This window comes from Ovis aries, chromosome 18 (assembly GCF_016772045.2).
Source record: "Ovis aries strain OAR_USU_Benz2616 breed Rambouillet chromosome 18, ARS-UI_Ramb_v3.0, whole genome shotgun sequence".
Classification (NCBI taxonomy): domain Eukaryota; kingdom Metazoa; phylum Chordata; class Mammalia; order Artiodactyla; family Bovidae; genus Ovis; species Ovis aries.
The window spans coordinates 39,483,870-39,508,969 of record NC_056071.1 but is presented as its reverse complement, the minus strand read 5'-3'; the positions used below and the strand labels follow the sequence as shown (position 1 = coordinate 39,508,969).

The following is a 25,100-nucleotide window of genomic DNA, read 5'->3' as shown; positions in this document are numbered from 1 at the left end:
ATAGTTATATATATGTGTATATAGCACACTGATAAAAGCAAAAAAAAAAAGAATGAACTTCTTAACTAAATTATCCATTTATTCACACAGTGTATGTGAATGTTTGAGAAATTAACAGTGACTATTGATTTTTCTTATTTTATGTATCTGTTTTCCTAAATTTTATATTATTGATCATATGTATTTTTTTTACAGGCAGAAAGTCAGCATTATGTTTCTAAAACATTTAGTCCTGATACTGTTTAACTGTATATTGTGGCACATTTTGAGGAGTAGATAGAGTGTAGATTAAATTATTTTTTGTATTTGATGTATGGAGGGAGCTTCTTAACATGATTAATAGGTAATATTTTCAAGCTTTAAAGTTGCTGTTTTAATATCTCATTTAAAATTTTGCAAATAATTATCTTTTTTATCGTAAAGACATTTGTTACTCATAAAATTTCTTATTTCTTTGGATTTTATTAATTATAAATCTTTTAGCGTTATGAGTCAAATTAATCATATACATTTAACATTTCATTTTTCATTTTCTTAACTGCTGTTTTTCTTTGATTTCTTGAATTTTGTGTACAAACTGTTGACTGAACATGAACGTTGCTTTATTTTTCGCATAATTTTCTATTATGTAAAAAAGATCTTTGCTACCTTAAGCATCTTTTTCATATATTTAAAATATTTTCCCTAACATTCACAGGTCAACAGCCACCTGGCCTCTTGATCCACCGAAGGATGAGAAACAAGGGTGGCGACATGTGAGAATTAAACAGATGGGAAAGAATGCGAGTGGACAGACCCACTATCTCTCACTGTCTGGATTTGAACTTTATGGAACTGTAAATGGAGTATGTGAAGATCAGCTAGGTAAAGAGAGAACAGTAGGTTTTTCTAACTTACTGAAACAATTCTAGAAGGTGACTTTGACTGTATTTCTCTAATTTCTACGTTATAGGAAAAGCAGCTAAGGAAGCAGAAGCTAATCTTAGACGACAGCGACGTCTAGTTCGCTCCCAGGTACTGAAGTACATGGTTCCTGGGGCTCGTGTGATCAGAGGCCTTGATTGGAAATGGCGTGATCAGGATGGCAGCCCACAGGGAGAAGGCACGGTCACAGGAGAGCTGCATAACGGTGAGCAGGTGCTCAGCGTCTGTAGTGCGGAAATGAGTATTTACATCACAAAGTATTTTTCTTTTGTTATTTTGAGGTAGTTTATAAATTGAATAAATGTTCCAGGAATAATAAGAAGAACCCATCTATTGGTTTTATGTTAAAATGGAAAAATCATTTACTTAGATACTGGAAAAGTTTTTAATTCTTAGGTTTTCACTCAAAACTTACTGCTAATAATTTGGAGTAATTTTTATGAATAAGTTGGTATAAGGTGTACACCCTAACAGACATATTTCTCTGTTCCTTTTGTGTCTTTTTTTAGTTTATTATTCATAAGTTTCCACTGATCTTAATTTCTTATGCTTTTATCTTGTTAGCCTCACAAGAATCAGGCAAAAATTTTTTGTTCAATTATAAGTCATATAGAAGAAAAAACATTAGTGTTTTTAAGTTAAACATTTTTCAGTAAAGGACAGAACAAAAATTGTAGCATTTTCATTTATTAGTAATTATATTTGAAAAGGTTTCTCAGTCTACCAGTTTTTCTCTTCCATAAGCAATATTTTTAAAAATCCAGTTCATTTTAACTTTTGATTCTGTAGATTTTAAGGAAGTTCATACCCACTTTATGCTATTAACTCCCAGAAGCAACTATAGTGGCTAGATTTTTTACTTATAACCTAAAATACTCATTTATTAGTGGATAATTTGCCTAACCAGTAGCGGTTCTTATGAATTTTGCCTACCATTTAAAAAAGTAAAATGTTCATATTGTCAATTTACACCGAATATTGAAAGAGATAATAAAAGTGACGATGCTTAAGAGAATGACTAACATTTGATATCTTAACTATGTGATAAAAGCATCTGTTTACTTAAACTCTTTTTGCTTTTTACTATGTTTAAAATTCTGTCCCTGAAATTATGTTATGAAATGCATTTCTGTTTAGTTGTACCCTAATTTCAGATTATCATCATAGCAGGTTTATAGTGAATGAGCATGTATGCAGCTGCCAAAATTAATAAAAAAAAATAATACTTGAATAATAATAGTTCAATTCAGAAATTTCCAGTGTTGTTGTTTTTGCACATCTTAATAATACTTAGTTAATAGTCTATTTACCCTAAAATGTTTGACTTTTAAATGTGTGAGCCAGTTAGGGATATATAAGCACTGTGTGTTTTTCTTCGTTTGGAGTCAAGTGAAGCAACTGCATAGGAAAATTGGAATCTTAATTTCAGAATTTAGCATATAAGAAAGGCTTATTTTTGCTGATCTGACATGTAGAAAAGCCATACCTTAAAACCATTACGTCATAGAGAGTTCTTAGCTTTCAAATACTTAAGCTAACCATTTTTATTAATGGCTAGTTGTTACTGACTCTTTTTATCTAAAGAGGACTTCAGAGTTTTGTAAATATCCACTTTTGGATATGTACCCTTTCTGAGTTCCTGTCAGTGATCAGTTTAAACACATTCTGAAGTATAACTGAATGGTTTACATTTATTAGTTACTTTTCTACGCTGTGTCAAATCTCTTCCCTTTCTACAGAACATTTGTGTTGGTAGGAATATCCATTTTTTAATTAATCACACAAATATGAGTGCCTATTATGTAAAGGTACTCTATTAGACTTCAGATATGCAGTGGTCAACAAAAAAGTACAATCCCATGCTTTCTGGTAAAACAGATAAAACATACAGTTACAGATTTTGACATGTGCTATGAAATAAGTCATCAGTATATTTTGGGACCAGTTACTGCAATACAAATGTAATTTTTATTTGGGATTGGGGTATGCTTTTGAACTTTTCCTTTTCTCACACTTTTCCATGTTGCAGAAGAGATAGTTAAAAGTTGATTCTTCAGAGGTTAATTCAGCATACAGAATTAATTGAGGCAATTGAAATCTCATCTAAACTAGATTATGTAGATTTGGGGCAGTCAGTTTCCTCTCAAACAACTTGTATGCAGATAATCCCCACAGGTAATTTAATATTACTTAAACCCCTCTGAGTTTCATTGTAAACATGTATGAACTTGGCATGTGTGTATGTGTGTATGCATGTATGCATGAGAGTGTGTGTGTGTGTGTGTGTAAAGTACTTTTAAAGTTTTTAAAGACTATTTTTATGTGCTTTTTTTTTTCCTGAAGTAGTTAGCTTATAACACTAAAATGAGATTGTAAAATTTATACTAATTTTATTTCTAATAGGCAATTTATTTTGTTTTTGGAAGTTAGTCACCATTTTTAAAAAAGAAGTATTTTTTCCCAAGTATAAGTAAATATAGATTTAATATTATGCTCACTAGTTCTTTTCATGTTGTTAGCTTTATCATATAGGTTCTATCTAATAAAAGAGCTTAGCATACTTTTAAAATTTTGGTTTTAGAATTTTGCGCTTATTCAAATTTATTAATTTTAATCATAAGAGAACCAAGTAACCACTGAACTTTGAGAACACAACCGAAATGCTAACTTAGTGTTATTTGAGCTAGTGGCCTAGAATTTCTACAGTGATAAATGAATATTTTGTCCGTCAATTATAGGATTTAGCCCAAACTTAGAATTAATGGTTAAGCCAGCACTTTTTCTAAAAACATTTGACCGCATGATCGTATTTAGCAACTAAAAAAGCTTTTACTTAGATTTCATGTATACTTGCTGAAGTTGCAATAGTTTACCATTTTTATCCGTCTTTTTTACAATTTTTAACAGTTCTTCCCCTTGAAAGATACTCCAGTAGTTATAAACGTGACCCTTATGTTGTTTTTAAATATTAACAAACAGTTCAGAAATAAGAGAAACAGAAGGATTCAATTTTAGTTGGCAGACCTTAGATGACTAGAAATTCAGAGAAGTACAGCGCTGATGAAAAGCTGATCCCATATTGTGGAGCTACTGTCTGACACGCTCCTATCTGCTTTCTGCTGGGTCTCACAAACTCCTGTCCCTTTCCAGGCTGGATTGATGTCACCTGGGATGCTGGTGGCTCAAACTCTTACCGTATGGGCGCAGAAGGAAAATTTGACCTCAAGCTTGCACCAGGGTACGACCCTGATACAGTGGCATCACCCAAACCTGTTTCATCCACTGTTTCAGGCACAACGCAATCATGGAGCAGCTTGGTGAAAAACAACTGTCCAGACAAGACATCTGCTGCTGCAGGCTCCTCAAGTAGAAAAGGAAGCAGCAGTTCTGTGTGTAGCGTGGCCAGTAGCAGCGACATCAGCTTGGGTTCGACCAAAACGGAACGGAGATCAGAAATTGTAATGGAACACAGTATAGTTTCAGGAGCTGATGTCCATGAACCAATTGTTGTTCTTTCATCTGCTGAAAACGTCCCTCAAACAGAAGTAGGGTCATCTTCCAGTGCAAGTACCAGCACCTTAACAGCGGAAACGGGAAGTGAAAATGCTGAAAGAAAGCTAGGCCCTGATAGTTCTGCTCGTACTCCTGGGGAGTCTAGTGCAATATCCATGGGAATTGTTAGTGTTAGTTCTCCTGATGTTAGTTCAGTATCTGAGTTAACTAATAAAGAAGCAGCTTCGCAACGGCCCCTTAGCTCTTCAGCGAGTAACAGACTGTCAGTGAGTTCTCTGTTGGCTGCTGGGGCCCCTATGAGCTCTAGTGCGAGTGTACCTAACCTGTCCTCAAGAGAGACGTCTAGCTTGGAGAGTTTTGTAAGGAGAGTGGCAAACATAGCACGGACTAATGCCACCAACAACATGAATCTAAGCCGAAGCAGCAGTGATAACAACACTAATACTTTGGGGAGGAATGTGATGAGCACAGCAAGTAAGTGAGCTTTTCCTTATAGAACCCAATGCTTTTTCCACTCTGAGGGATGCAAAGTAGGATTTGTTTAGTGGATTCTGGCTCTAGTCTTTTACCAGATCATTAAACCCTGTTATATACAACTGTGTCACGTTTAGCCCTTCAGGAATATAAGGTTAAGTTCTGTAGAATTGTGACATTTTAAGAATTCTGATCAGGACCTGATAAAGAACCTCTTATTCTAATTCTGAAGAATAAAATAAAACTTTCTGTTTTTCACTCCTCTGATTGTTAATTACAAGAGGAAATAGATGGCTATTAACTATCATCAGAGTCAGCCGAAATCAGAGCATAATAGTGGCATAACTTTTACTTAGGTCCTGAATTGATACTAGCTGATGAAAGTTTTTAATTCTAATTAAAGCTACCAATGGGTCAAAGTAATTCCCTTGGAAAATTCCATTGGGAGTAATTTCAGTGCCTGTTTTCACTTATTTTAAAAGCTAGGCTTAACTTTCTAAAAGATAATAATACTATAAAAACAAGAATTTCTAGTTGGATTTCAGTTGGGTTCCCAAAGTTGTTGCTTTTCAGACTTTTAATAATCAGTGTTTCATGACTGCATTCTTTTTTCTAAATATACAACGTAGTTTTTCTAAGGTTTACACAATCCTCCCTTTTCTGTACTAATTTGCTTCATTTTTATCCTTAGCTTCTCCTCTTATGGGTGCTCAGAGTTTCCCTAATTTGACCACACCTGGTACTACATCGACAGTGACTATGTCAACATCCAGTGTTACTAGCAGCAGCAATGTAGCTACAGCAACAACAGTTTTATCAGTTGGTCAGTCTTTAAGTAATACTTTAACCACCAGCCTCACATCAACCTCCAGTGAGAGTGACACAGGTCAGGAAGCAGAATATTCCTTATATGGTAAGTTACAGTATAAAATAGTTAGATATTTATGTGGTGATGTTTTTATCACATTTTTCTCCTGGGTGTTTTAAATTTTCGATTAGAAAAGGATTATTCTCTCTTATAAATATGGCAGCTTTATATGTGATGAAAAAACTCAAAGTGATATGAAGAACTGTTAAGTTACCTGGTTGTAAATAGACGTCTGGGAACTTCTATGTGTCATCCTTTTCTTTGCTTTTTGTCCCTAGTGAAGTTTTATTAGAAGAACCGTAATAATTTGACATCTTTATAAGAAAAGAAATGTGATAGATTAATAAGCTTTGTAAATTGATAATTCTTTGTACATTGTAATATAAGAGGAAAAATACTCCTGTGTGTCTCGTCTACTTACAGTACCCTGCTCACAGACAACTTCACTTCTGCACCTCTGACCACCAAGTGTGTGTAAAGTTTTCCCACAATTCTGACACTACCTGCCTACCTGGAGATAGTATCAGATCCCACAGATTAAAGTCTCAGACCTCCAACACTGCCCACCCCTCACCTTTGCCCCTTTAGTCACTGTCTGGCTATAAACTGGAAGTTTCCACAACCCCCTCTTTGGGTTAGATTAATTTGCTGGAGTGGCTCACAGGGCTCAGGAAAACATTTATGTACTGGGTTACTAATTTTTTATAAAAAGGATATATAGGGGATACTCTGGTAGTCCAGTGGTTAGGACTCTATGCTACCACTGCCAGGAGGCCAGGGTTTGATCCATTGATTGAGAACAAGATCCCATAAGATGCTTGATCCAGCCAAGAAAAGAAGAGGAGAAGAATATATAACTCAGGAACAGGCAGATGGAAGAGATGCACAGGGTAAAGTCCGGGAGGTCCCAAGCACAGGACCTTCCATCCCCTTAGAGTGTAGGAGCCATCCTGGCCTGTCATTTTGTTCATGTCTACCAACCTGGAGGCTTTCTGAACCCCCAGCCTTTCAGGGCTTTTATTTTTTGGAGACTTCATGATTTAGGCACCAATGATTAAATTACTGGCCATTGGCGGTATGGCCACGAGTCTCCAGCTCCTCTCCCCAGAGGTCTAAGGGGCGAGATGAAAGTTCTAGTTCTGATTGTGGTTGGTTCCACTAACAACCAGCCCCATCCTTAGATTACCTCAGGGCTTTCTGAAAGTCTCCTCATTAAAACAACTCCAGTTATAAATAACAAATGACACCTCTATTGCTCTTATCTCAGGAAATAGCAAGAGTTTAAGAAAACTCAGTATATAGAACAGAGATGACCAGATTTCCCTTATTATAAACCACCGTATCACAACAGTTATCAAAGTCTTCTGGAAATTATTCTTTTTTTAGGTAACATTTGAAATATTCAGATGAATTAGTTCTTGCTTAGAAGGTTTTTATAGTTACATTATTGAATGTAACTGTGGTATGTAGTCAGTGATTAAATTAAAATGTTTCTAATCATATTAGAACAGTAAAAATTTTTATAGAAGGGAAATATTGAAGCAAGTAAAAATCATCTAGTCCCTACCATTGTTGTCATTTGATACATATCATTTGATGTATCTGTTCTTAAAGAAAAAACGAATTCAGTCTGTCCTTTCTGGACAGCTCTTTTCACTGAGTACACTGTAAAAATGTTTTAATATAGTTCAGTGAGTTTCTACAACATAGAGTGGCTGCCAGATATTCCTCTGTTTGACTGTATGATCGTTATTTAATATTGATTGATATTTAAGTTACAGTTTTTCATTACCGTCAGCATTGTTATGAGTGAGCAACCTTTATATTTTTGTGTATCTTTCTTAGGGTAAATTCCTAAAGGAGTAGTTGTTGAATTTCCTTCCAAAAAGGTTGTACTCCAGTCATTATTGTTTCAGAATACCCTTTATCACAATCCTTGATCACCTGTTCTTTTTTCAAAATTACTTTTGTTAATTTCAAATATAAAAAGTTTATATGAAGATATATTTTAAGTACTATCTTGTGTGTGCATCATTTTAATATGTTTTCATTTTTTCAAGAATGTGGTCTCTCGTATTCCAAGCTACCAACTGGATCTGATGATCTATGATTTTAGGAAAAGCATTATGTTTCTGTTTCTACTTTATATGTTAAATAAGTATGTAGCAAAATGATGATGATAGTTACACCAAAGTATCGTAAATTCACCAAATAAGCATTTCTACTTTGGTTTTCCTCATGGAGGCCTTCTGCTTCTCCCTATTACTATGTTAACTTTAAGCTTTAGTTCTGTTAATAAATCATGTGAAGGTTAAGAAAGTTGTAGGTGTATTAATGGGAAAGAATATTGAGGAGTCAGGGCTACTGACTGCCTTTTAAAAATTATTCTTTGGTGATTAAAATCTCCTTTTCTGCATTTCTAAAACTGGAGGACTCTTCGACAGTGCTGTTGTATGAAGGATCAGAGTCACATCTGCATTATAAAATAATTTCTATATATGCAAATGTTCACTGTGTTATGTTTTGAGGGACATGATTTGGTTGTGTGATATAATCAAATGTGTGCTTTTTAAAATATATATATTATCCTTGTGAAGTGAAAATGTTAGTCGCTTAGTTGTGTTCACCTCTTTGCAACGCTATGGACTGTAGCCCACCAGGCTCCTCTGTCCATGACATTCTCTAGACAAGAATACTGGAGTCGGTAGCCATTCCCTTCTTCAGGGGATCATCCCAACCCAGGGATCAAACTCATGTCTCCTACATTGCAGGCAGATTCTTTACCATCTGAGCCACCAGGGAAGCCTTATATAATATACTAAGATGAAAAAGGGAAGATGAGTAAAACCACTGACTTCAGTGAACTCTAACAGATGAAAACTGGAATTTATATACGTACATATCTTTTCCTTTAAGAAATAAACCTAAAAGTGGAGTTTATTTTGTGTACCTGCCACCTCATATTCATGAGGACCATTACCTGAAATGCAGGATGGCACTTGACATGTTTGTTGTTTAGTCACTGAGTTGTGTCTGACTCTTGCGCCACCTCCATGGACCATAGTCTGCCAAGCTCCTCTGTTCATGGGAACTCCTAGCCTAGAATACTAGAGTTGGGTGCCAGTTCCTTCCCCAAGGGATCTTTCTGACCCAAGAGTTGAACCCGTGTCTCCTGCATTGCAGGCGGGTTCTTTTACTGCTGAGCCAAAGGGTTAGGGGTAATATATTTCATCAAATTTAAGATGTTGTAAATTATAAGATTATTTTATGTCATTAAGGAAAAAATGTTGCCAATTTAGCTGTGAATATTCTGAAATCAGTATGTGTCTTATAAGCAATGGCAAGTCATAGTAAAAGGCATTGAATTTTTAGTCTTGTATAATTATTAGACATAAAAAATTGTATTTGGTTCAGAAACCTGTAAATGCAAGTTCCTACTAAATAATAATAAATTGTTTTTTGGATATTCTTTTGTAATGTATATACTGCCTTCTTATCCATAGAATTTTTTTTTTTAATTCCAGATCCAATAAAAAACTCCTGTTTTAGTCCCATTATTCCTCTTTTTATTTTCTGTTCCTGTGGAGAACAGCTTCTCAACATGTTCATTATGTAGGGCAGTGTAAATTTGACCTAATCTTCACTGAAGGATGGAGGGGAGAGAGCCTAACAAGGAGGGAGACAAAAGGGATTAAAGTTTATTTTTTATGTGCTAGATAATTTGGATGATATATAAAGCTGTACCTACATCATTCCATAAAATAGGCATTATCTTTAAGTACTCATTATCATTAAGCAGTCTCTCCAGTCACATAGATAAATTCAGTTCTCTCTGATCAACTTAAATTCTGTTATTTTCCCTTTCACAGTGTATGTATTCATTTGTTTACTTTTTAAATGTCTGTCTCCCCTGTAAGCTCTATGGGGGCTCATACCATGTCTGTCTTGTTTACAGCGATGTATCAGTTCAGTTTAGTTCAGTCGCTCAGTCGTGTCCAACTCTTTGCGACCCCATGAATCACAGCACGCCAGGCCTCCCTGTCCATCACCGACTCCTGGAGTTCGTTCAGACTCATGTCCATCGAGTCGGTGATGCCATCCAGCCATCTCATCCTCTGTTGTCTCCTTCTCCTCCTGCTCCCAATCCCTCCCAGCATCAGGGTCTTTTCCAGTGAGTCACCTCTTCCCATGAGGTGGCCAAAATACTGGAGTTGCAGCTTCAGCATCAGTCCCTCCAATGAACACCCAGGACTGATCTCCTTTAGGATTGACTGGTTGGATCTCCTTGCAGTCTAAGGGACTCTCAAGAGTCTTCTCCAACACTACAGTTCAAAAGCATCAATTCTTCGGCACTCAGCTTTTTTCACAGTCTATACCTAGTGCCTAATGCAATCTTGGCACATAGTAGGCACTCAAACAGATGCGTGTTGAGACAGCTAATGATTCCAAAGTGTTCTCTTTCCACCATTGTGTTTCCACTGATTTATACAGAGAATGTGATAGGGCTGCTTTTATATATTTAAAATACCCCATATTGTTGACCTTTTTAAAGAAAGATTTAGTGAATACAGATTTAGTTTATTCCATCCTTTATCCCACGGTGTTTTCTGCCATGCTTGGGACTATTTACTGCTGTTACTCACCCTTGTGTGTGGTGGTGGAAGAGTGGCATCACTAAATGCGGCCTTTATACCTGAACTTTTGAATTTTACCTGTGTATTATAAAACAGAGTCACAGAGGTTCTCTGGTATGCTTTGTTACTTGTGTTAAGAGGAAGATTGTTGGTTTTGTTTTCTAGATTTCCTTGATAGCTGCCGTGCCAGCACTCTGTTAGCTGAGCTAGATGACGATGAGGACTTGCCAGAGCCAGACGAGGAAGATGATGAAAATGAAGATGACAATCAGGAGGACCAAGAATACGAGGAGGTTATGGTAGAGAGAGAGTCCCCCATTTTCTTAACTAAGATAGGATGTTGATAATTGAAGAAGAGAAAAGCAACATTTTAGTTAAACTTTGAAGCAAGAAAATAGAGCACCAGTGTGAAAGCTGTGCTGATGTTTTTACAGGTTTAAAAATGTGAAGAACTGCAGTAATCCTAAATAATACAATTTTCAGGACTTCCCCTGGCAATTCAGCGGTTAAGATAAGGGACCCAGGTTTGATCTCTGGTTGGAGAACTAAGATCCTACATGCCATGTGGCATAGACAAAAAAAAAAAGCTGTACTTAGAATTTTCTGCTATGTACTGTTTTGCAGACAGTATCTATATTATCTCATGAGTCTTTACACAGACCTGTGAGATAGAGACATAGAAAACATAATTTGCTCTAATTAATCAGAGTTAAGTAGGAAAGGAGAACCCAAGCTTAGGCAGTATGATCCAGAACCCCTAGTGTTAACTATGATTGTCTTAAAATTGAACTTCTTGAAAATGCCTTTTAACTTCATGTATAATTTTAATTTCCTGTTATAAAATGTTAGATGATTAAAGCATTTTTTCCTAAATTGGGTTTTAGTGGGGTGGAGAACTTCCAAGAAATGCTTTTGTATACTTTTCTTGGAAAATATATAGCGCATGGGCACGTTTCTTCTGAATGTTAGTATATGATGTATGATGACTTTAAAACTTTTCTATAAATGGCTAATGAAGTTGTCTAATGACAGTTTTGATAACATGGATAAATAGTTCGGGTCAAGGCCGAAGAGGGATATATATGAGTCACGTAATTAGACATGTCTCTTTCCATTTTCTGTATCAGATTCTGAGACGTCCATCCCTGCAGCGCCGAGCTGGCTCACGCTCTGATGTAACACACCATGCTGTCACCTCACAGCTACCACAGGTCCCAGCTGGAGCGGGGAGCCGACCTATTGGGGAGCAGGTAATATCTTCATGTCTGCCTTCCTACAGTGGAGTTTTTTCCTTACACAGTAAAGCACTGACTGAAATGTCTAGGAAAATCTACAGAGGGGGCAGGATGAGGGCAGGAAGCAACCAGAGTTAACAGAAGGATACTTGCCCAACTAGATGGGTTCCATAAACCAGGTAGAGTCCATGATGGCTCTCCCGTAATCCAGACACGGTTTTCTTACTTGAAACACCCGCCTTGGCCTTTTCTGGTAGTAAGCATATATTAAAATCAGTTCAATTCAGTTCAGTCACTCAGTCGTGTCTGACTCTTTGCAACCTCATGGACTGTAGCACGCCAGGCCTCCCTGTCCATCAACAACTCCTGGAGTTTACTCAAACTCATTGACTTGGTGATGCCATCCAACCATCTCATCCTCTGTCGTCCCCTTCTTCTCTTGCCTTCAATCTTTCCCAGCATCAGGGTCTTTTCAGATGAGTCAGCTCTTTGTATCAGGTGGCCAACATATTGGAATTTCAGCTTCAGCGTCAGTCCTTCCAATGAATACTCAGGACTGATCTCCTTTAGGATGGACTGGTTGGATCTCCTTGCAGTCCGAGGGACTCTCAAGAGTCTTCTCCAACACCGCAGTTCAAAACCATCAATTATTTGGCGCTCAGCTTTCTTTATAGTCCAACTCTCACATCCTGACTACTGGAAAAACCATAGCCTTGACTACACAGACCTTTGTTGGCACAGTAATGTCTCTGCTTTTTAATATGCCGTCTAGATGGTGATAACTTTCCTTCCAAGGAGTAAGCGTCTTTTAATTTCATGGCTGCGGTCACCATCTGCAGTCATTTTTGGAGCCCCCCAAAATAAAGTCTGACACTGTTTCCACTATTTCTTCATCTCTTTGCCATGAAGTGATGGGACCGGACGCCATGATCTTAGTTTTCTGAATGTTGAGCTTTAAGCCAATTCTTTCACTCTCCTCTTTCAGTTTCATCAAGAGGCTCTTCGGTTCTTCACTTTTTACCATAAGGATGGGGTCATCTGCATATCTGAGGTTACTGATATTTTTCCCAGCAATCTTGATTCCAGCCTGTGGTTCATCCAGCCCAGAGTTCTCATGATGTACTCTGCATATAAGTTAAATAAGCAGGATGAAAATATACAGCCTTGACATACTCCTTTTCCTATTTGGAACCAGTCTGTTGTTCCATCTCCAGTTCTAACTGTTGCTTCCTGACCTGCATATAGGTTTCTCAAGAGGCAGGTCACGTGGTCTGGTGTTCCCATCTATTGAAGAATTTTCCACAGTTTATTGTGATCCACACAGTCAAAGGCTTTGGCGTAGTCAATAAAGCAGAAATAGATGTTTTTCTGGAATTCTCCTGCTTTTTCGATGATCCAGCAGATGTTGGCAATTTGATCTCTGGTTCCTATGCCTTTTCTAAAACCAGCTTGAACATCTGGAAGTTCATGGTTCATGTATCATTGAAACCTGGCTTGGAGAATATTGAGCATTACTTTGCTAGCGTGTAAGATGAGTGCAACTGTGTGGTAGTTTGAGCATTCTTTCACATTGCCTTTCTTTGGGGTTGGAATGAAAACTAACCTTTTCTAGTCCTGTGGCCACTGCTGAGTTTTCCAAATTTGCTGGCATATTGAGTGCAGCACTTCCACAGCATCATCTTTTAAGATGATAAAATAGCTCAACTGGAATTCCATCACCTCCACTAGCTTTGTTTGTAGTGATTCCTCCTAAGGCCCACTTGACTTCACATTCCAGGATGTCTGGCTCTAGGTGAGTGATCGCACCATCTTGATTATCTGAGTCATGAAGATCTTTTTTGTATAGTTCTTCTGTGTATTCTTGCCACCTCTTCTTAATATCTTCTGCTTCTGTTAGGTCCATACCATTTCTGTCCTTTATTGAACCCATCTTTGCATGAAATGTTCCCTGATATCTCTAATTTTCTTGAAGAGATCTCTTGTCTTTCCCATTCTTTTAGCCTTTGCCCTGCTTCATTCTGTACTCCAAGGCCCAATTTGCCTGTTGCTCCAGGTGTTTCTTGACTTTCTACTTTAGCAATCCAGTCCCCTATAATGAAAAGGACATCTTTTTGGGGTGTTAATTCTGGAAGGTCTTGTAGGTCTTCACAGAACTGTTCAGCTTCTTCAGCATTACTGGTTAGGGCATAGACTTGGATTACTGTGATATTGAATGGTTTGCCTTGGAAACAAACCAAGATCATTCTGTCATTTTTAAGACTGCATCCAAGTACTGCATTTTGGAGTCTTTTGTTGACTGTGATAGCTATTCCATATCTTCTAAGGGATTCTTGCCCACAGTATTAGATATAATGGTCGTCTGCATTAAATTCACCCATTCCAGTCCATTTTTGTTCGCTGATTCCTAAAATGTTGACGTTCACTCTTGCCATCTCCTGTTTGATCACTTCCAATTTGCCTTGATTCATGAACCTAACATTCCAGGTTCCTATGCAATATTGCTCTTTACAGCATGGTTAATAGCTATTTTCTGAGATTTGTAGTTTACACAGTAGAGTAATAGAAGTATTAGCCTATTAGCTAACATTTATTTATCTTTAATTATGTGCTAGATACTGCTTATGTATATTAACTAATTCAGTGCTTTCAACAACCCTTTTAAGTTATTATTAGTCCCAGTTTTCAGACGAAATGATTACTAAAGATCACACGTAGAAGTTTTAGATCCCAGAAAAAACTGGTTTCAGACCTATCAAACGTCAGTTTGATCTGCTGTAAAGGTTCATCTCAATTAAGTGTTACGAGGGGGCTAAATGTGTACATTTAAGTATTTACATAATTATTGTTTAAAAATTATTACATTAGACATGTATAATATTTATAATTCATTGAAGTTTTGTTGATAAAATTAATAAAAGCGAAGGAGAAAAATGTTCCTTAAAAACCCTTTTATTATGGAATTTTTTAAACATGCTAGAAGTAGAAAGAAATATTGCAGTGAATCTCCAAGAAGTCATCATTTGACAAATCAACACTTTGTTGAACTTGTTTGAGCTATTTGCCCCAGAGTAATTTAAATCAGCTTCAAGCACTGTATGTGTTTTGTATGTAATTCAGTTTACACTTTTTTTAAAAGCGCATTTAAAAATAATTATATGTTCACAATGAGTTGCAGAGACTGAAAAGTCTTGTGTGCCTTTTGCCCAGTTTCTTCCAGTGGTTACATCTTACATAATTACAGTATCAGAACCAGGAAGTTGACCCAGTGTGTGTGTATGGTTCTTTATCATTTTATCACATATGTAAATTTGTGCAACCACCAGTAAAGGTGCTTTTTTTTTTTTTTTAAGAAAATATTCATGTGTACTTTAAAAAAGTGTTAATAAGGTCTGATTTACAAAAGCACAAGCCTTCTTACAATTTCATTTGTCTTTACCAATATTTTTGACAACTTTAAAGAAGAAGCTGTTAAACACAATTCATAAAACCACTGTTTATAAACAGTTTCTCCAAAACCTACTTACTTTTGATAAATCATTAAGAAATGTGTATATATCTATATCTATACATGTTTGTGTTGGCTCATTTTGTGCTTAAGAAATATGGCTGAATAAGAATATAAAATACCTATAGAGAGAAGTACTCAACATATACCTTATTTTATAGATAGCATACCATTGTTGCAATTATGAAGAGTTTTATGTTTATCTGTACGTGGAATTTTACCTCAATAGGAAGAGGAAGAGTACGAAACTAAGGGGGGCCGCCGGAGAACATGGGACGATGATTACGTGCTCAAGCGGCAGTTTTCAGCTTTGGTTCCTGCTTTTGATCCTAGACCTGGTCGAACTAATGTCCAGCAGACAACTGATCTAGAAATTCCACCCCCAGGTATAAGATCTTTTATCTTTTGTGATTTAATTTTAATAGATTCTAGATTAAGTAGTAAGTACTATAGTTTAAAAAGTAAGATACTACTTGTATATGCAGATTATAAATAACAGGTTTCAGGAAAAACTATATATCAGCCACAAATCCTTAAAAAATACAACTTTTTTTTTTTAAGAAGGAACAAAATACAGTATTTTATTTTTTCAATTTTTATTGGAGTATAATTGCTTTTCAGTGTTGTGTTAGTTTCTGCTGTACAGCAAAGTGAATCAGCTACACACATACATATATCCTCTCTTTTTTGGATTTCCTTCCCATTTGGAGCACCAAATAGCATTGAATATATTTTATTTTTTATTGAAGTATAGTTGCTTTACAATGCTGTGTTATTTTCTGTTGTATAGGAAAGTGATTCAGTTATACATATATGTACTCTTTTTCATAGTTTTTGCATTATGGCTAATTACAGGATATTGAATATAGTTCCCTGTGCTATGCAGTAGGCATTTGTTTATCTTATATATAGTAGTTTATATCTGCTAATCCCAGTCTCCTAATTTATCCCTCCCCCACTGCCTTTCCCATTTGATAATTAAAAGTTTTTCTGTATCTGTGAATCGGTTTCGCTTTCATAAATAAGTTCATTTGTATCGTATTTTAGGTTACACATTTAAGTGATATCATATGGTATTTGTCTTTCTCTGACTTATTTCACTTATTTGTCTCTAACATACTTTACTAGTATGTTCATATCTAGGTTCATCCATGTTGCTATAAATGGTGTTATTTCTTTTTAATTGATAATAAATCAAAATATTTATTAATTATTTTATAAATATAATTAAATAGTAATAATTGATGAGTGTTGATTAATAATTTTTATGTATGTCTAGTTCATTGTGTGTGTGTATATACACAGCACCTCTTCTTTATCCATTCATCTGTTGTTAGACATTTAGGCTGCCTCCATGTCTTGACTTTTAAATTTGAGTATTTTGAAAATACACTGTTTTATAGTTGTATAAATTTTAAAGGAAGGCCTCATTTAAAGGTAGATACTTTGTATTCTTTTTTCTACTAGATTAAATTGTTAAACATTACTCCCATTCAGCTTTTCTTTGGAAAGCTATGTAGTGGTTTTAGTTTTGGCCTCTGGAGTCAGTCAGCCTGAGTGGTAGCTCCATCTCTTACAACTCTAGTTTGGATGTGGTAGGCACACTAATGGCCCCATGCACTCCACTGCCCTCCCGCCTCCACCCTGAAAGCTGTGTAGGTCCTAACCCCTAGAGTCTGTGAATATGTCACCTTAACATGAGAAAAGACTTTGGAGATGTGATTAAGAATCTTGAGATGGTGAAATTATCCTGATTTTCGGATGAGCCCAGTGTAATCACAAGTGTCCTCATAAGAGAGCTACAGGAGGGTCAAAGTCAGAAAGCTGCAATCATACTATTGAGGGGCCATGAGCCAAGGAAAATGGGAAGCTTCTGGATGCTAGAAAAAGCAAGGAAATGGATTCTTCCCTGGAGCCTCCAAAAGAAACAAAGTCTTGCCAGCCCATTTTAGATTTCTTACCTCTAGAATTATAAGATAATACATTTGTGTTCTTTTAAACCACTCAGTTTGTGGTCATTTGTTACAGCAGCAATAGGAAACTAATAAACTGGGCAAATCCCTACCCTGTGCAAGCCTGACTTTCCTCATCTCTTATATGGGGAAAATAGTAGTCCTTGTTTGACCATGTAGTTAAAAGGATTAAATGAGGTAAAATATAGAAAGTGCCTAGCATGGTACCTGATGTGTGTCTCAGTAAATGTCAGCTATTGCAATCAATATATTATCCTTCAAGAAAACTTAAATGTTAGTGTGGAATGTACTTTTTACTTGATAGAAAGATACTTAAGTTAAATGTGAAAGTACACTTTATAGTATAATATGTGGTATATGATGTAGTATAATGGTGAGAAAGAGTATGAATAAAGATGTCTCAAATAGGAAAATCTATTCTAGGGAGTATGAATACGTACAAATTTTCAACAGAGCTCTTTAACACTGTATTTCATATTTTTACTGCTGCAAATTGGTATCATACAAGTATTCACTGTATACACAGATGATTACAGAAGTATTTTTTAAAACTTGGAAATGACCTTCATTATGTTTTGAGAATGGAATTGTTTTAGTTAAAGTACAATGGAATGTCATGTGGTGAATAAAATAATACCTTATAACACTGTATCATGCTATGAGGAAAAGATTCCTGAGATTTAAAAAGAGAGTACATCACTAAATACTTAGGAACCTAATTGTCTTTGTGTGTATGTACTTCATAACACATTCATTCAGTATACATAAAAAGTTGACAGGTCTTTAACTGAGTATGTGATTTTCTCTGGATGTAAGATATTAATAATTTCAGAGTTTTCTCATTTATAAAAATAAAATTTTCTGAAATACTCATAGTTGTCATGTATATCGTAATAAAAACAAGAGATTCATATCATATGCATAAATTCTACCCTAGAACCCTTTAAGTAACATAGGTATATTCTTCTCATTTACAAAAAAAGTTGACACCAAGAGAATCTTAAGTAGCTGATCTCTTTAAATTATTTATGTCAGAAGAGCTTAGATTTCATGTGACCTGTCTCCTGATGGCACAGTACTCTTTCTGGACTGCTTGTTTTAATGTTTTTCACATCTTCTGTATTTTTAGGAACTCCTCATTCAGAGCTTTTGGAAGAAGTTGAATGTACTCCATCACCTCGATTAGCCCTCACTTTAAAAGTAACAGGTCTTGGAACAACTCGTGAAGTTGAATTACCACTCACTAATTTCAGATCAACCATCTTTTACTATGTACAGAAATTGCTTCAGTTGTCATGTAATGGCAATGTGAAATCAGATAAACTTAGGCGTATCTGGGAGCCAACATACACGTAAGAAGTTTTAATTTAATATTTTAAGTAGATATTTTCATAGTATACAAGCCAAGTATTGTATTTTCTATTTTTTGTATTATAAGAACAGAAAAGATTAACTTCTCTCAGTTTATAGGAATAGATAAGAACATTTCTGACTCCTGATATATAAAGGTTAAAGCTTATAACTGGAAGGAGCTTTAGACTAATTCCTCATGTAGTGATTGTTGAACTCTTTGACTGGGATTGTATATGAAATAGTAAATATTTTCTGTATTTGTTTGGGGTCTCTTAGTTAAGCATACCTCTCTTTGTTCATTCATTTATCTGTTCAACAAATAATTGCCAATGACCTTGGGCAAAATTTATATAGCATTTTAGTACTATGTTTTCTAATCTGTAAAATGAGAGTAGTTGTGAGGAATCCGTAAATTAATATATATAAAGTAGATTCAGTACTATCTGGGATGTAGAGGGTGCTCAGTAAGTATTACCTATCATAAGATTTATTATGTAGTAATATAAATTTATATAATTTAATATTATAACTGTTATAGTCATCCTGCATGACTTTATTTTTCTTAGTTTCTATATCTGATGTTCTGTTAACATCATTGATAATCTTATATAATGTTTAATAAAGTAGGTCTTTTTGAGACAACAGAAGGTCATCATGGCATACTCTTCCTTCAGTTTTAATTGGAATAATTAAAGTTGACAATTTGATCTCAACTGCCTTACATGAACATAAGGGCTCTTGGTCCTTCTTATTCTTATCCATCTAGATAAAAACACGTCTCATTTTTATAACAGTATGTGAAAGCTATAATATAAGGTGTAGCATATTCATTTCTTTAAAAGTTCCAGGTTTGATATATGTTTTCTTCTTAATAATGCTAAATTTATAAGCCACAACTTTTTCAGGAATATGATTTCTGCTACTTTGCCCAGTTTAACAGATTAATACTTTTTCTTAATAAATTCTCCGAGTTCAGTGTTTAAGCATATAGTGACCTCATCATATGTTTTTAAAGAATTGAAACCTTATTGGAAGTAACCCAGATCATTTGATTTATGAATTAACTTGAATAATATCTTCATGTTTAGAATTATGTACAGAGAAATGAAGGATTCTGACAAAGAAAAGGAAAATGGAAAAATGGTAAGTATTTTTAGGAAATGAATCTTTATTCTTGGCTACTTAGTAAAAGAAAAAGCAAAGCAAAGAAAAACTAACACTGTGTTTCAGTTGAACAGTTGAGGGAGAAATCAGCAACATGGGATTCTTCAGATTAGCTTAAATGCATGATCTTGAAGCCACCTTATGAAATGCATGTGAAATAGCATAGACTTTATAATCAGGAAAGGCCAACATTTGGTTTTTCCTATTGTAGGGTTGTTGGTCTATAGAGCATGTGGAACAGTACCTTGGCACTGATGAATTACCAAAGAATGACTTGATAACCTACCTGCAGAAGAATGCAGACGCCGCTTTCCTGCGCCACTGGAAATTAACTGGCACTAATAAAAGTATTAGGAAAAACAGAAATTGTTCTCAGCTCATAGCTGCATATAAGGTATATATTGGCATCAAGACACTGTTTTGATTGGGAATGGCTTTGCTTTGTTTGCAGCTTTTTAAGTATTCTTACAGAAGAGCAGTTCTTTGGGACATACTAAAAAATGAGGTTGAATTAACATTGTTAATATGCCAATGCTAAAATTTCAAATTTGGTTTGTGGCATTGGATCTAAATACATAGTTTTAACTGTGGCTTTCAGTAGTTATATTTTGAGAATTTTATTGGTTTAGAATACGTTAAGCCTTGACTTGGGTGATACTGTTTTTATTTTAAAAGAACGCAGTTTGTTGTTTTTTTTTTTAAGAATTCGAGCTTTTTCCCATTAATACTAATAGGATGATATATTGTTTTTCTTGAAAATGATTAATGGCTGGTTTTCCTGTTTCTATAGGATTTTTGTGAGCATGGAACAAAGTCTGGGTTAAACCAGGGGGCCATTTCTACTCTTCAAAGTAGTGATATTCTTAATTTGACAAAAGAACAACCTCAGGCCAAAGCAGGCAATGGGCAGAATTCATGTGGTGTGGAAGACGTCCTTCAGCTCCTGCGTATTCTGTATATAGTTGCAAGTGACCCTTACTCAAGAATATCCCAGGAAGGTCTGTAAAAATCCTTGTTTCATTTCTGTGGCATTTAAACAAATAAGTCAGTTTATATTTTTATTAATTCTATTACTTTTACAGAAGGTGATGAGCAGCCTCAGTTTACTTTTCCACCAGATGAATTCACTAGCAAAAAAATCACAACAAAAATTTTGCAGCAAATTGAGGTAATAAAACCAGATAGTTGAACTCTTGAATCTGTTGGACTTTCAAAGTATTACCTCTCCTTCTTTTTCTTCCTCCCACCATTTCTCCTGTTAAGAATCGACTCCCTTTGTCTTTGTTAATAATAGGACTTTGTTATTTGTTAATTTGCAGGAACCGTTGGCATTGGCAAGTGGAGCTCTGCCAGACTGGTGTGAACAGTTAACCAGCAAGTGTCCTTTTCTAATACCGTTTGAAACTAGACAGCTTTATTTCACATGTACAGCGTTTGGTGCATCAAGGTAGGAAGTGTGTCTTTTTATATTTTTGGAATAAATGTCTTTTTTAATGTTTTATATAAGCTTAAACTGTACTTTATATCAAGACTGATGCAGAGAATATATTGGAAAGAGTTTCTTGGAAAGAGTTGTCAATATTTGGGAATTCCTTGATGGTCCAATGGTTTGGACTCCACACTTTCACTGCCAAGGGTGAAGGTTCAGTTCCTGGTGGGGGGAACTATGATCTTTCAAGCTGTGTGGCATGGCCAAGTTAAAAAAAAAAAGAGTTGGCAACATTTAAACATTTTTTGGTTTCTGATTGTACCTAAGCACTCTTAGAACAGTGTGGATTTAAGTACTGTGTCTTCCATAAGCTAGCATTTATTGTACAGTATTTAAGTGGTTTACATAAATTTTCTGTTGCTGAAATTCCCAAGAATATTAAATTTAATGCTTGAAAATAGCTTTGATATAACATTAAAATATTATCTTTTGGCCATTATTTTTCTCTTGCTACCATATAACATACTATAAATTTTACTTTTTGTTTTTCTGTCTCCATTAGATGAAATTTCATGAGGGCAGGAATTTCTGGCAGTTTTGTTCACTGCCCTCATTGTATGTTGTACTGTATGTACTGTATGTATATTGTACTGTTCTCACTGTGGTTGCTCCATAAATATTTGTTGAATGATTGAATACCCAGAGTAATTTCAAAGTAGATGTAAAAAAGTTATAATTTTAATGGATCTGCCTGTTGCCCTGATAAGTTACATTTGTTGTAGCATTTTATATCCTTTACCAAGCATTTGTGCGCATAACACTGTAGGCAGTAAAGAACACTGAATGCTAACCATTAGACCACCAGGGAACTCCCTGATTTTTATAAGTGAGGAAATTGATTCTCAAAGTATATAGCTGATTGGTCTCAGGGTACCCAAAAAGTTATAGCACATATGGTAGATCTTTCATCTTGTTTTTCTTAGTTCAGGAGTCTTTCTTTCATACTAGATGGGTTAGCTCTGCATTGTTACAAAGGAAATGTTTCAAACTCACAATACTGTTTCAGTGGTGGATTCAGTTATTTAATAAAGATAGCTTAACCATTTTTATATTCTCTGATTTAGGAAATGTTTGTTTATGTTATTAGGTATTATGAGTTTGTCAATATTTTTATGTGTTGTGTGGGATTGGACCACAGACCTTTATTTTGATCTGCTAATTGCTAAAATAAAAAGAGAGAATACAGACTCAGTGTTTTCTCAGTTTGTTTAAGGAAATTTAAAAAAAGATTACTGTATTTGATCACCTGATAAAATACTATTTTAAAAAGTCTTAAATCTTTTGAATTTTGTTGCTTGTGTAGTAGTACAATCAACTGTTGCTGTAGGCTACAGCTACAGAGATGTTTTTCTATTTCAGAGCAATTGTGTGGCTACAAAACCGACGTGAGGCCACTGTGGAAAGAACAAGGACCACAAGTAGTGTGAGGCGAGATGATCCTGGAGAGTTCCGTGTTGGTCGTCTCAAGCATGAAAGAGTAAAAGTTCCACGTGGTGAATCACTGATGGAGTGGGCTGAGAATGTCATGCAAATACACGCAGATCGGAAATCAGTGCTTGAGGTACTGCTATATAAATTTCTTTTACTGTGCAGGAATGACAACTAGAGAGTCAATCTCTATTCTTCCACCGCATAAAAACTTCATTAAGAAAAAAAAAACTGCATTAGATACAAGTGTAGAGGGATTCCTCTGCCTTCTGGGCAAAGGCCTTCTCCTCTGGCAGGGCATCTTTCATGAGAGGATGTTAGCTCACCCCCTCAGGGTCAGGATCTCATGGCGTAATGAGCAGCAGAGAATATCTTCACTCATGAAGTGGGAGAGTGCTTGGTCCGTTTGAAGGACACCACTCATTTCTTAGCAAAGCCTGAACCAAGTAATTGTATTCCACAAAGGATTCTGATACTCCAAATTTTACCTTTATATTAATTAATGCTGTGCCACAAGATACCTGCTTTCTTTGGAGCACATGTGTTTTGTAGTATTGTTTAACTTAAATTGTGCTTGGTGTTGTAGCCTGGGTTTTTATTTCTGTGTTGAGAAATTTTATAGCAATTGGCAGTAGGAAATTCAGTATATTTACTGCAGAGATGTTACTGTGGGCATTGTTGATTATATTCCTTATATATGAGAGACAAAGAAATACCTCTCCTGTCACAGATGTCAGCCCCCTGATGTGTGATTTTTTGGATCACAGACTGTGGTAAATGAGATACATCTCTAAAAAATTTATACTCCTTATGGCTTTCACTTTCAAATTTCTGTGCCTGGGAATCCCCTGGCAGTCCAGTGGTTAGGGCGCCACACTTCCATTGCAGGGCACACCGGTTCAATCGCCACGCGGATCAGTCAAAAAGAAGAAAGAAGAAGTTTCTGTGCCTTCATCTGTTCTTTTACCCATATATTCCTCTAATGTAGATAATTCTTAATTATTATTTTACCATGTACTGTATATTTTTATAAGCTGCCTCAGATTTCTAGAATACATGGACTATGTATAAAAATCCTTAAAGTGATTGCTAGAAGTCAGAAATAAGTGAAGGAGTTTAGTTTTAGTGTCACATAGACACACACACACACACACAGATCTGTATATCATCATCTCCTCAAGCAAATGATATAACCTCTTTATCTAAAATTTGGTTTGCTTTGATGTGAAAAGGAGATGATAGTTTATTTTGTAGGTTTGTTGTGAGAAGTAAATTGATGTATGAACAGTGCTAACCACAGTGTTTGAATATGGAATAGTGTACAACAAATCAAGTTTCTCTTTAGAAAAACTAAAATAGAAACTGTTGTGTAGCTTATATTATACCACTGCTATTTAAAAAAAACATGTATCACAGTAGGACTGGGTTTTGGCAAGAATGGGATCATTACAGAAATGATTTTTTTTAAGCTTACTTTCCCTCATAATTTATGTGTTCATGTTTAGGTTGAATTTTTAGGAGAAGAAGGAACTGGTTTGGGGCCCACGTTAGAGTTCTATGCTCTGGTAGCAGCAGAATTCCAGAGAACTGACTTGGGAGCTTGGCTTTGTGATGACAACTTTCCAGATGATGAATCTCGTCATGTAAGATTTATTTCCTATTTCATGATTTGATTTGCGATTCAGCTTTTAGAAAGTTAAAAATTGGATATGCTTCCAGAACATAAGTCAGGTTTTCTGACTCTGCTTTTATTATTGAATAATCTTGATATTATTAAAAGATAAAATTTAGTCAACAAAACATATTTAATAAAGTGTGTTTATAGATGCTATATAGCACAGGTAAGATGTTTAATGTTTATGGGTCTTTTGATTTTATTTGCATTTCTCCTCCTAAAAATATCAGGTCGATCTTGGAGGTGGATTGAAACCTCCCGGATACTATGTGCAGAGATCATGTGGACTGTTTACAGCTCCATTTCCACAAGACAGTGATGAGCTTGAAAGGATCACAAAACTCTTTCATTTCCTTGGAATTTTCTTGGCCAAATGCATTCAAGACAACAGACTTGTGGACTTACCTATTTCCAAACCTTTCTTTAAACTTATGTGTATGGGGGACATTAAAAGTAATATGAGCAAACTGATTTATGAGTCACGAGGTGACAGAGACCTACACTGCACTGAAAGTCAGTCTGAAGCCTCTACAGAAGAAGGGCATGACTCACTCTCAGTAGGAAGTTTTGAGGAGGATTCAAAATCAGAATTCATTCTAGATCCCCCCAAACCAAAACCGCCAGCTTGGTTTAATGGAATTTTAACTTGGGAAGACTTTGAACTAGTAAACCCACACAGAGCCAGATTTTTAAAAGAAATTAAAGACCTTGCCATCAAGAGGCGTCAGATTTTAAGCAACAAAGGTCTTTCTGAAGATGAGAAGAACACAAAATTACAAGAACTAGTGCTGAAGAATCCATCAGGTTCTGGGCCTCCACTTAGCATAGAGGATTTAGGGTAAGCTTTACATATATATATATTAAT

General features: G+C 35.6%; 1 protein-coding gene across 18 annotated transcripts in view; it reads left to right on the top strand.

Moving 5' to 3' along the window:
• HECTD1 (HECT domain E3 ubiquitin protein ligase 1) overlaps positions 1 to 25,100 on the top strand; it is a 73,899-nt gene that overhangs the window by 44,656 nt on the left and 4,143 nt on the right. For 2 of the 18 annotated variants that reach the window (XM_012098775.5, XM_060401739.1), the window contains exons 23-38: positions 698 to 864; positions 953 to 1,129; positions 4,216 to 4,911; positions 5,603 to 5,824; positions 10,579 to 10,712; positions 11,541 to 11,663; positions 15,383 to 15,539; positions 18,256 to 18,478; positions 19,568 to 19,622; positions 19,855 to 20,037; positions 20,434 to 20,641; positions 20,726 to 20,811; positions 20,963 to 21,090; positions 22,492 to 22,693; positions 24,066 to 24,203; positions 24,466 to 25,073. In XM_012098775.5, coding sequence (XP_011954165.1) covers positions 698 to 864; positions 953 to 1,129; positions 4,216 to 4,911; positions 5,603 to 5,824; positions 10,579 to 10,712; positions 11,541 to 11,663; positions 15,383 to 15,539; positions 18,256 to 18,478; positions 19,568 to 19,622; positions 19,855 to 20,037; positions 20,434 to 20,641; positions 20,726 to 20,811; positions 20,963 to 21,090; positions 22,492 to 22,693; positions 24,066 to 24,203; positions 24,466 to 25,073 — 3,507 coding nt within the window. Of the gene's footprint in view, positions 1 to 697; positions 865 to 952; positions 1,130 to 4,074; positions 4,912 to 5,602; positions 5,825 to 10,578; positions 10,713 to 11,540; positions 11,664 to 15,382; positions 15,540 to 18,255; positions 18,479 to 19,567; positions 19,623 to 19,854; positions 20,038 to 20,433; positions 20,642 to 20,725; positions 20,812 to 20,962; positions 21,091 to 22,491; positions 22,694 to 24,065; positions 24,204 to 24,465; positions 25,074 to 25,100 lie in introns of all 18 variants that reach the window. The other 16 variants (XM_027957231.3, XM_042235294.2, XM_012098777.5 and 13 more) reach the window with 11 other exon arrangements.